This window comes from Quercus lobata, chromosome 2, assembly GCF_001633185.2.
Source record: "Quercus lobata isolate SW786 chromosome 2, ValleyOak3.0 Primary Assembly, whole genome shotgun sequence".
NCBI lineage: Eukaryota > Viridiplantae > Streptophyta > Magnoliopsida > Fagales > Fagaceae > Quercus > Quercus lobata.
In genome coordinates, this window is record NC_044905.1 from 88,591,824 (window position 1) to 88,604,250 (window position 12,427).

At 35.7% G+C, this 12,427-nt stretch overlaps 2 protein-coding genes across 4 annotated transcripts; both read left to right on the forward strand.

Moving 5' to 3' along the window:
- Nucleotides 1-1,546: 1,546 nt before the first annotated feature.
- Nucleotides 1,547-6,359, forward strand: LOC115977064 (TBC1 domain family member 13-like). 3 transcript variants are annotated; one of them, XM_031098701.1, is made up of 9 exons: nt 1,547-2,038; nt 2,547-2,639; nt 3,939-4,043; nt 4,152-4,340; nt 4,473-4,571; nt 4,669-4,797; nt 5,314-5,493; nt 5,683-5,799; nt 5,984-6,359. In XM_031098701.1, exons 1-9 carry the CDS (start codon nt 1,721-1,723, stop codon nt 6,161-6,163), a joined length of 1,410 nt encoding a protein of 469 aa, XP_030954561.1. In that variant the 5' UTR covers nt 1,547-1,720; the 3' UTR covers nt 6,164-6,359. The 3 variants fall into 3 exon arrangements, with proteins under 3 accessions (XP_030954561.1, XP_030954562.1, XP_030954563.1); XM_031098702.1 differs by having other exon boundaries at nt 4,188-4,340; XM_031098703.1 differs by having other exon boundaries at nt 5,683-5,779; nt 5,984-6,120.
- An 897-nt stretch (nt 6,360-7,256) lies between these two features.
- On the forward strand, nt 7,257-11,591 carry LOC115977065 (phospholipase D alpha 1-like). The gene is made up of 3 exons (XM_031098704.1): nt 7,257-7,556; nt 8,385-10,278; nt 10,886-11,591. Exons 1-3 carry the CDS (start codon nt 7,464-7,466, stop codon nt 11,317-11,319), a joined length of 2,421 nt encoding a protein of 806 aa, XP_030954564.1. The 5' UTR covers nt 7,257-7,463; the 3' UTR covers nt 11,320-11,591.
- Nucleotides 11,592-12,427: the final 836 nt, after the last annotated feature.

A 12,427-nucleotide genomic window follows, 5' to 3' on the forward strand; every position in this document is an offset into this window, starting at 1 on the left:
TAGAGTGTTAACTGGTATGTATTTGTGTGTGACAAGATGTGTTCATTAATTTATGAAATCCCGATGTGGCATTATGGTATTGGAGAGGGTAAACAAAGAGTTTTACACCATATCCTTATTGAATGTAAACTCTTTTCAGATCGGTCATTTAGGTTTCATATATATATATATATATATATATATTTTCATTTCAATCCGTTAAATTTACTTCTTCCGTCTAGTTCTTTTCAATCTTGCCATTAATTAGTTTTAGTAGTTTTTACTTTCCAAAATAACACCAATTAGGTGGACTTAAATAAAGACCTATCAAATAGCTCAAGTCATGTTAATTGGGTTACAGGTCAAATTCAAATCGAGTTAGAAACGGTCATTCGAAATAGCTTGTGATCGAATTGAGTCAATCGAGTTGCGAATTGAGTTAATTAGTTTATAGGTTGACTCGTATTTTTTACATGTATGAGAAAATAGTAATAATATGATCGAATTCTCTTTGTCTTCCTTTCAAAGACAAATAAGAAATCAAATAATAAAATACTAAAAAATTAAATTTAAAACATAAATTCATAATTTTACACAATCTATAGTTTACTAATGATATCATCACCATAAATAAATAAATAAAAAAAGACAAAAAATATACATTAAATGTCATCAACCAATGCTAAAAGTTGATTCATAAGCAATGGTGATAGGAATGCTTAAGAGATTGTGTTTCATTAAAGAGAGTTCAAAACACAATTGTAATCTCTTTCCACCAAAAAAAAAAAAAAAAAAAATCCAAATTTGCATATTTCTTTCAAATGAAAAAGATAATCAAAAAGTTTTCGTTTTTAAAAATTCATTTCTTTAACAAATGGGTCGGGTATGGGTTGACCCAATTTAACCCAATATTTCAATGGGTTGAGTGTAGGTTGACCCATTTTTTCTATGGGCTAGGTTAATGGGTTCAAGTCCAATTTTTCTAGGTCAAGACTTAATAATGCTAATTGAATGAAGTGATTACATTAGAAGCAACTGGAAGCTAAAAGATTGGAAAAAAAATTAAAAACAGGTCAAAGTTAGAGGGTTTAAATTTTAAAAGTAAAATTTACACACAATTCCTTCCCTAATTTTATTTTAATACGCGGTTGCATTGACAAATAAAATACAGACAATGTTATTTTTTACAAGACAACTAAATTCATTGCAGCTATTTGTTATCTAAAAGAAAATTTTCAATATAGCTATATGTTTGAATTGAATTTAACATATTGCATCTAAAGAATTTCACCTAAGTTTTATCCTATTTTAATTTTTTTTAATTTTGGGTTTGGTTGCAAATGACATGGAATGCTAGAATTGGGCCCAAAAAAATTCAAAATCATTGGCCCAAATAAGCCTTTAAAGGAAAATAGTGGGCTAGAATTGGGCCGAAAAAGAATTCCAAAAGTTGGCCCAAATTGAAAAAAAACCAATTGAAGGGAAATAGTGGGCCAACCTACCATTCAACAACCATTTTATTTCAACTACCATTCTTCCCGCGCTCTCGAACGTGAGGTGAGGAAGAGAGTCACGGAATGAGTAACTCAGTTCATTTCCCGAGTCATCATGAAACCCAAAACCAACACACCCTTCTCTTCTTTTCTTCCCAACTTCAATGGAATATTATCACACACCCACCAACTCAACTCGCCCGATTCACCTCCCTTGACTCACTCCCAACTCACCTACTACCACCACCATGCTCAAAGGCAAGCTCAAGCTTCCGCTTCCTGTCCCCGACAAAGCCCGCCGAGCCTTCCCGGACCGCCTTGGCAGCCTGGTCGCTGGATTCGACGGAAAAGAAGAAGAGTACGGTGGGGGCTCCGATTTGGTAGTATTTGAACCCGGTGAAGAGCTCGAGACCTTTCAGCCTAATGGGTTCGTGTCCGATAAAGAGAGCGATGGCGTTGAAAATTTTGTTGAGGACCGACCCAGACCCGAAAAAGACGGGGCGGGTCCGGTTTCGACAGTGCAAGTCATTGCGGTGGACGAGAAAAGATCCGATCTTGAATACGAGGTCTGGAATTTGAGCCTTGCTGGGTTTTTTTTTTTTTTCGAATTTTTGAAATTTTTTTACAGTAATCCTAAACTTTCTATATTCTATTTGTAGTTTGAGTTTTTGTGTGTGAGTGTGTGTTTTTTAATGTAATTGCAAATGGTTAAGGATTGCTGGGTTTTTTGTGAAGTTTCTTAATTTGGGTAGTCAGTTAATTTTGTACATTTGGTCTTACAGTCAGTTTGGTTACTAGAGGATAATGTTGGATAAGGAATGAAAATGAAATGGAGTGTGTAATTATGTTTTCATGAAGTCATGTTACTAAGGCGGAAAAGTTAAAAGATTGAAAGACCAATCATGTGTACAAGGTTTTCAATTTGATAACCTTGTTAAAATTTTCCAATTTGTTTTCATCTAAAAGCAGTCAAATAGAGTATTAGGGTTTATTGTTTCTTCCTTTTTGCTTTCTGTAAAATGCAACTGTGATATATATTTTTTCTCTGTTTTATATTTTATATTTTTTCATTAGCTTTCTCGGCCGGAGATAAATTTGGAGAAGTTACAAAGAATTGCTAGTGCTGGACTTCCAGATGGAGGAGGTTTGCGCGCAACGGCTTGGAAGGTGAGGGTTCTATTCTTTGGTTAGCCATGTTTACATTTTCAATCAGATTTTGATCTTTTAGTGTGAATTGACAAATACAATGAGGTAGAGTGGAGACAATACTTGAATCCAGGACCACTGTTTTGATACCATGATAAAATACCACTTCGTTCACAAAAGTTGTAGTTATTAGGAAAGGCTTAATTTCATCATTTAGCCATTATTCTAACATTCACAGATATCAAATGGACTTATGGACATGGTAATTTTGGTTTCCGAAGTTCTGGTTATCATAAGTTTAGTGTAGAAAGAAATTAACTCTACCTAGCAATTTAGACAATTATAGAGAGCATTTGAAGTGAACCCAGATATTATTTAGCCCTAGATTTTGAATTCGATGAACACAATTATAATATGGCGTAATTACATTATTATTTCTATTAACAAACAAAGCAAATTTACTTATAGCAAATAGAAGCACCAAAAATTAGAAATGTTATTTCTGATTTCTCTTTTTTATATATATTTTTTTATTGGTAAGTTATAAATGCACTCAGTGAGTTTTGAATCCACAACTTCACCCTCCACTCAGACTTGTAAGAGGAGGAAGTGCCATTTGAGCCAAGGCTCATCGGTACTGCTATTTCTGATTTCTCATCATCACGATCACGTAACTGTCATGATTCATTAATGTCATTATGGTCTGATAGATTTTGAGGAGATCATCTTGAGATAATTCAATTACTGACTGAAGATTGTACTATAACTGCAATGATAGACTGATAGGATAATTAGGGTAGTTTTGCTCTTGAAACTTCATATCTCATTCAGTTCATTTTCATCCTGAAAATTCATTTACCTTTAGGATCAGTGGACACCTTTGAAATTGATGGGTGGGATGGAGGTTTTCATCTCATAAAAAATGGACTAAGGACCTCCCATGTGAATTTAAGGTCTGCGTGTGTGTGTTCATCAAAGTGTATGTCTATGGGTAGTATATTCAGAAAGGGCTACTGCATAATGCTTTGATACAACACTCAGATAATCAACAGAGTTATCCCTTGGCTTAACTGGATCTTTAACTAGAAGCAAGCATTAACACAGCTGAAGGTATTCATAAAAAAATAGAAAAAACACAGTTGAATGTAACAAATTATAAATGAATGTTTCCTAATCTGAGGATTGGAAGTTTAAATTCTTGTCTACATGTTAAGACGACACTTGATCACTAAGATGTTTAATGGACCAAATTAATAAAGTTTTATTGTTTGATGCTTGTGATTATTTGAGTATTTATTGCCCTTGTATGTTTTCAACCAGCTGCTTTTAGGTTATTTACCTACTTCTCGTGACCTATGGGAAAAGGAGCTGACTGAGAATCGACAAAAGTATGCAAAGCTAAAAGAGGAGCTTCTTCTGAGTCCTGTAAGATGCTTCTTACCAAGCACTTGTTTACCTTGCTAACAAACTTGTTTAGATTCAGATGAATATCTTACACAGATTTATATCAAGTTCATTATTTCTTGTTAGCAGTTACCATGGACTAATGGAAATCTTGAATCTAGACAGTCAGAACTCACAAGGAGAAAAGATGAAGCTTTTAGTTATAAGGAGCAGGATGTTGACGTTGATGTGGATGGGCCACTGAGGCGACATGAAATTTCTCAAGAAGATCATCCTTTGAGCCTCGGTAAAGCAAGTGCATGGCATCAATACTTTCAGGTGAATGTCTTCTCCAATTAAAGCTGTCTCTTGAATCCTTATGTTATAATCAAGTTGATTTATTTTTCTTCTCTCTTTTTGGGAGTATATAATTTAGTTGATGTTTTTCAGTAAAACTCCATTTGTTTCTAGTATACAGAGATGGTAGAACAGATTGATCGTGATCTGCAACGCACACACCCAGATAAGAAATTCTTCTCAGGGGAAACATCATTCAGTAGGAAAAACAGAGTACTTCATTGCCTTAACCCAATTTTTTATTTTCTTTTTACTTGTTTGTGAGATTTTCTCAAGCTGACTGGATGATATGCTGAATTTTCATCTGCAGCAAGCAATGAAAAATATTCTTCTCCTGTTTGCAAAATTGAATCCTGCAATCCGTTATGTGCAAGGCATGAATGAGGTCCTGGCACCAATATACTATGTGTTCAGTACTGACACCGATGAGAAAAATGCTGTAAGACTTCCGTTAGATTTCTTATCTGATAGATCTATCTGCTAATTTGTTTGAATCTAATTGTCTTTGGTTCGAGAGTGTTTGGGGACCAAAGGTCACATTTCTGTGAATTGCCAGTCTTGCAGATTCTGAAAAACCAAATTGACTGGCATAATGATTTTTGACACTCACAGTTCACTCTATATGCATGTATGGGATGTTATTACCAGCTGATATGTGTATATTTTTCCTGTAACCTTCAATAAATCTTATTATTCTTCTTATCTTATTAAAAAAAATTTATTTAAAAAAAAAAAAAAAACCCGATGTTTCAGAGATGGCTTTCCCTTGTTTTAGATTGAACCTGAACAACAATTTCTATGATAAGTTGGTTTCTTTTTTTTTTCTTTTTTCTTTTTTTCTGGTTTTGTTTGAGGCTTTGTTTTTGTCTACATTTTCTTGTTCCTTTTCATGTTTTCGAATTTAAGATATAAGGCGAATCATGAATAGAGACATTATCCCTGTTCTTCTATGTAGGCAAATGCAGAAGCAGATAGTTTTTCTTGTTTTGTTAGACTCTTGAGTGACTCAGTGGATCACTTTTGCCAACAATTGGATAATAGTGCAGTGGGCATCCTTTCCACCCTTACCCGCTTATCAGATTTATTAAAAGCCAATAATGAGGAATTGTGGCGGCATCTTGAGCTCACAAACAAGGTAAATTACTTCAAAATCTGCTTAGGATTTAAATTCTAATATGTCTTAAGCTTATATTAATTTAATGCGTCTTATGTTGTTTTGACTTCTTCTGCGAACCACCTCAGTCAATTAGAATCCATTTCTTAAAGGTGATCACTTATGTTACACTAAAATGTGCAAGCTTATATTATGTATTCTTTTGAGCAGGTGAGGCCACAATTCTATGCATTCAGGTGGATTACATTGCTACTTACACAAGAATTCGATTTTCAACCAATCTTGAGAATTTGGGATTGTCTTCTGGGTAATCCTTTTGGTGTTCAGGTCCCTCTCTCTCTCTCTCTGTTCTTATTTACTTAGCTAATTGTAACCGACATTAATTCCTCTACCCCAATCTTCTCCCAGATTAATCTAGTTTTGTTTGGCCATTTACTCTTCATTTTTAATATGATGCTTCACCAATCTGTCTGAATACTCATTTAATGGAAGCAAAATTTATGGACCACAGGATATGCTTCTACGAGTTTGTTGTGCAATGCTGCTATGTGTTAAGAGCAGGCTACTGAGTGGTGATTTTGTGGCTAACTTAAAGCTTCTACAGCACTACCCTGATATCAACATAGAACATCTTCTCCGGGTAGCTCAGGATCTCAGTCCGGACACATCTTCCTATCGCTTGTCCCCTTAATTACATGCCTCTCTGTACAAATGTCTCTGTTTACATGTTTTGTAATGATGTATCAGACTTGCACTATTGCTTGAGTTACTCTAACCCAAAATATTTTTTCATGATACATTTAAAGTACAGCTTTACTTTTCAGATCAATTCAAAGTCACATCAACATGTGACTCCTAAGATCTTTGTATATATATTTTTTCCTAAATGATGGGGCACAAGCTCGAGTGCATTAGCTTGCTGTTATCAAGCAGTGGTAGCTTTGAGTAAATGAGTGGATTAGGTTTGGGAGTGACATCAATTGGAGTTTCTCTTCTTTCTTTCAAGTGATCTTTTTTAAGAATTGATGTGTGACATCATGCTCAGTTTCCTTTTTCCACCCCTTACCTTGATTTTCTGATTATGAGAAGTTCATTTGAGGTGAACTGGAAAAGAAAATAATATTATACTAACTTATGCATAAAATTTACTTTAGACCCTTGATTTTACCTGTTGTTCCCAAGGAAAAGTAGAAAAAAAATTTCCCCCTTGGGTTGAAGTATCTGTTGAAGGGAGAAACTCCACAAAACCACACATGTCCAAAGGAGGTTATTTGGGCATGCCATGACCTTGGCAGCTTGCATGATGGGCTGCCAAGAGCATGCCATATTGCACTCATTCAATTCAAACATTCCCGGGTATCACAAGAATCAAGTGCAATATTCCCTTGACCAAGACAATATTGATTGTTCTTCCTTCAAAACTAGGAGACATTTTTTTTTCGACAATAAATTGAACAAGTTAATGGTACAGCCAGGTTTGCTGGATTACTATTAATTTATTATTTCTCTCCTTGTGCTGCACCTGCACCTAAAGTTTTTTTAAAGCAAAAGACCATCTTTCCCGCCACCAACTGGTCCTTATGTGGATTGGAAGGCTTGGAGGACTCGTTTTCTAATCTTTCTAGGAAGCAACTTCTTCTACTACCTTATATTGCGCCATGACATCAGAACTAAAACAAAACCAAGTTGAAGTTGCTTTAAACCAATTAATTTAGCCTCCTTTCCAGCAAGTTTACCTGATCCACCACTGCTTCTAAATAATTTTTATTTTACTCAAAAGTCCTTTTAAGGGAATTCTCCGATTCACATTGCTTCTTCTTCAAGAACCTTCTAACGCAAGCCAACTAATTTCTTCTCTTCAAGTCAATGCTATATATGTTCGGGTCATATGTTTCATCTCCTTCTTTGTATTTTGATTTTGTGGTCCTTTTGAGTTGTTTTCAAAACTTTAAAGCCAAGGAGGTCTGTGCAGTGTGGAAATAAGCAGAGAGATGAGAAAAATAATGTTGCATGGGACGCTTCACGCGACAATTTATGAGGTTGATAAGCTTTCTGGCAAAGGTTGCTGCATGTTCTTCTGCAGGGTATGTTTGCATGTTCCGAAAATTTTATCCACCATCTTATTTCCTAATTGTATAGAATTCCTTTTCCCTTGTTTTTCCATCTGATATATGTTTAGATAAGAACGAAAAAAAATTTGATCTGAAAAGAAAGAAAAAGTAGACGTATATAACTAATTCTTCCGAGGAAAAAAAAAAAAAAACTATGCTTTCTGGCTGCTCATATCAATGATTTTTAAAATCCATTAGTGGCTATATACCTGTATTATGCTTTCTCAATGGCACACATGTACCTGGTCCATAATCTTGTCTTATTTTACTATGCTATTTTTCTCATTCCTACTTTACATGCAATAGTGTGCTGAAGTCAGTAAGCCATATGATGTTCCCATGTTACATAATTTATTCATTTCTCTATGGTCCAGGAAACCATCAATATACATGAACTTTCAAACACTAAACCAATTGGTTAGTCTATTTCATATTTGACTTCTCTCTCTAACATGTTAAGCATAAAGTTGGAAATATTTTTAATTAGTACTTTTTGCTGACACTAGTCATAATATCTCTTTGGAATTGAACCAAACTTTATGATAGCGGAGAATGCTATTCTAATTGTTCTCAATATCGTTTTCTTTGGTTTCGTTCTTTCACTCTGATCTGTTTGACAATCAAGAATTGTAGGAAAAGAAAAGCATATATGGAATTTAGAACTGCAAAACCCTCAACCATAAGAAATTTCAAACTTACATTCCCTCTTCCATGGCAAAATAAGAAGTTTGAAATTTTTATGTCTAGAATCAATTCCAGATACATTTTGCTAAATTCAAATGTCAATGATTTTCCCTGCAGCCAATGGAAAGCATAGAAACTGTTGGGCCTGGAAATGGTTCCAAACTCTATGCAACACTTGATATAGAGAATGCTAGAGTTGCCCGCACTAGACTGGTAGAAAATAGACGCTCTAATCCCCAATGGTCCGAGTCTTTCCGCATTTACTGTGCTCATAAGGCTTCTAATATTGTTTTTTCTATCAAAGAAGGTAATCATGTTGGGGCAAGAGTAATTGGAAGAGCTTATATGCCCGTTGAGGAAATAGTAAATGGAGCAGAAGTAGACAGATGGCTTAAGATCTTGAAAAAGAACCATAAACCTCTCCGCGGAACTCCTAAAATCCATGTGAAATTGCAATTTTTCAATGTCACTCAAGAATGTAATTGGTCTCGAGGAATTAGAAGTCCTAAATTTCCAGGAGTCCCTTACACATTCTTTGCACAGAGACATGGTTGCTCAGTTACTCTTTACCAAGATGCTCATATCCCAGACAATTTTATCCCAAAAATCCCTCTTGCTGGGGGCAAATATTATCAGCCCCAGCGATGCTGGGAAGATGTTTTTGATGCCATTTCTAAAGCAAAGCATTTGATATATATTACTGGATGGTCTGTATATTCTAAGATCACCTTGGTAAGGGACTTGAGGAGACAAAAGCCTGGAGGAGAGCTGACCCTCGGAGAGCTTCTTATAAAGAAGGCTAGTGAAGGGGTCAAAGTCCTGATGCTTGTTTGGAATGACAGAACTTCTGTAAAATTACTAAAGAGGGATGGAGTAATGGCTACTCATGATGAAGATACAGGAAGTTATTTCCATAACACTGGAGTCCATTGTGTTTTATGCCCACGTAATCCTGACAATGGCGAAAGCATTGTTCAAGACTTTGAGGTTTCCACCATGTTCACTCATCACCAGAAGATTGTGGTGGTGGACAGTGAGATGCCCAATAGAAAATCTGAAAAGAGGAGGATTGTGAGCTTCATTGGTGGTATTGATCTTTGTGATGGGAGATATGATACTCCCTTTCATTCCATTTTCAGGACTCTTAAAACAGCTCATCATGATGATTTTCATCAGCCTAACTTTGCTGGTGCCTCAATTGAGAAAGGTGGACCTAGGGAGCCTTGGCATGACATTCACTGCCGGTTAGAAGGACCTATTGCCTGGGATGTTTTATTCAATTTTGAGCAGAGATGGAGGAAGCAAGGCAAGAAGGAATTGCTACTTCAATTAAGCGAACTAGATGGCATTTTCATAACCCCATCTCCGGTTATGTACCCCGAAGACCATGAAACATGGAATGTACAATTGTTCCGATCAATTGATGGAGGAGCCACCTTTGGCTTCCCCAATGCTCCTGAGGATGCAGCCAGGGCAGGTCTTCTCACTTGGAAGGATAATGTAATTGACAGAAGCATTCAGGATGCTTACATCAATGCCATTAGACGTGCAAAGAATTTCATATATATTGAAAATCAGTATTTTCTTGGAAGCTCTTTCTGCTGGAATTCACATGGCCTTAAAGTTGAGGAGGTTGGTGCTGTAAATCTTATTCCAAAAGAACTGTCACTGAAGATTGTTAGTAAGATTGAGGCAGGAGAAAGATTTACCGTTTATGTTGTCATTCCACTGTGGCCAGAGGGTGTCCCCGAAAGTATATCTGTGCAAGCAATATTGAATTGGCAAAATAGGACAATGGAGATGATGTACAAAGACATAGTGCAGGCCCTCCAAACTAAGGGGCTTGAGGCAAACCCAAGGGACTATTTGACATTCTTTTGCCTCGGCAATCGAGAGACAAGGAAAAGTGGAGAATATGAACCTCCAGAGAAACCCGAACATGATACAGATTATAGCAGAGCTCAGGAAGCCAGGCGGTTCATGATCTATATTCATGCTAAGATGATGATAGGTAAATTGGTTTATCAAATTTTCTTGATAAGTTTAAGTACCTACTTTTGTGTTCTGTTGGAAATTCTTGAATTCTCTAACCTAAGGCATTTGATTTCATATTGAAGTATGTCAGTGAAAATTTCAATGCATATTAATATGCATTCTTGTTGTTAGTGTTGTGCTATTAAATGACACATTTTACAGCAATCATCATTGTACTGATTCAAGATTCCCCCATCTCCCCTCCCCCCCCCCAAAAAGAAAAAAAATGTCATTCTTATTTGATGGATAGAATTTTGAATAACATTATTCCTTAATAAAATATGATTTGCGGCATTATAGTAGCTTTATCCAGAATAAAGAGAATGAGAGTACATCCCAAGACCATATAAATGTCAACTGAAAAAGAGAGTGAGAGGGCATCCCAAAACCGTATAAATTTCAACTGAAAACTTTATCAAGACATCCACATACTGACTGTACATCATAAACTGGAATTTGATCTTATGAAAATTGAACGTGCTTCTGTTTTGTGTGAGCTCACGCAGTCTTTAAGGCATTAAGTTGATTAAATATGAGAATATGACAGACAATAACTAAGATTGGACAATGACTGCATTTTGCAGTTGACGATGAATACATTATCATTGGATCTGCCAACATCAATCAGAGGTCAATGGATGGTGCCCGGGATACAGAGATTGCCATGGGAGCCTATCAACCATTCCACCTATCCACTAGGCAGCCAGCCAGCGGACAAATCCACGGCTTCCGGATGGCATTGTGGTACGAGCACTTAGGCATGCTAGATAACTCCTTTCTCCATCCAGAAAGCGTGGAATGTGTCCAAAGAGTGAACCAAATTGCCAGAAAGTATTGGGACCTCTACTCTAGTGAGACACTGGACCATGACTTGCCAGGCCATTTGCTCAGTTATCCCATTCATATTACTGAAAATGGAGAGGTCAAAGAGCTACCTGGAATAGAATTCTTCCCAGACACAAAGGCTAAAGTTCTTGGATCCAAGTCTGAATTACTGCCTCCAATTCTCACCACTTAATTGCCTTGCACTGATTTTAAAACTGAGCTTCTTTCTTTTTTTTCTTTTTTTTTTTCCATCTTATTTCCCAGTATTATGAGTGATAGGAAATCACTAATTGCTATATGTGTTGTGGATATGTAAATAACATTTTTACTATAGTCTAGTTCATGCAACTTTCCAAAGAAGTGATCATGTAGTTCTTGTAGTGGTTAATTACACAGATAGAAAATGATGGATAAATTAGAATTATGAAGTTCAAAGTCAAGTTGAGTCCGAAGGTTTCAAAGAATTTGAGCAAACCAACTATAAGTTGGTGGCCCAATTGAAAACCAGAGATGAATAACAAGATATTATGAATTTTAATAGGCATAATTTTGAATACAAATTTTCTATCACACTTTGTGTTTCACCAATCATCATATGTCATGTGTTTGATTTTTTTTTTTTTTTTTTCTGTTTTAAATTTTGATTATTTTATAAGGAAAGTCAAAAGCATACATAGAAAGTTGTGATTAGTAGAGCTAAAAAATGAAACACAAAAAGTGCGACAGAGGATTTCTATTGGCCATAATTGTAGTTAAAATGTAAATTTCAATTAGTTCAATTAATAAAGTCTCTGATAGGTGAATAAAAGATTTTGGGTTTAATTCTCGCTTGAACTAAAAACCAATTAGTGTCTTAGTCTAATAACAAAAACCATAATTATCAAATATGGACATCATAAGTTGAAATTCTCTATAAAAAAAAAAATTGTAGATAAGGTGGTCCTCATCGGCTGCTTGTGAACGTGGAACCCAAATTATGGTTCTAGAGCATTTATGAGTGGAGGACGCCAACGTCTTTGTCTTAATTTATTGTAAAGATTATAAGTCCTTGGTAGTTGGCAGTAGCTTGCATTTTGCGAAAATCATATTGTAACTCGCATTCCTAATCCTTGACCGCCAAACTTGGTTCTGGAAATTTGACTTCAAGAATAATCATCGGCCTTATCCATAGAGGATGAGATTAATTACTTGGATTCTTAGTCAATTAGAGCCTTCTTTCTAACTCTCTCTCCCTCTCTCATTTTATTCTGTTTGGCCAGTTAGGATGACTTGTTTTTATTGGTTTATTATGTTAAAAGATA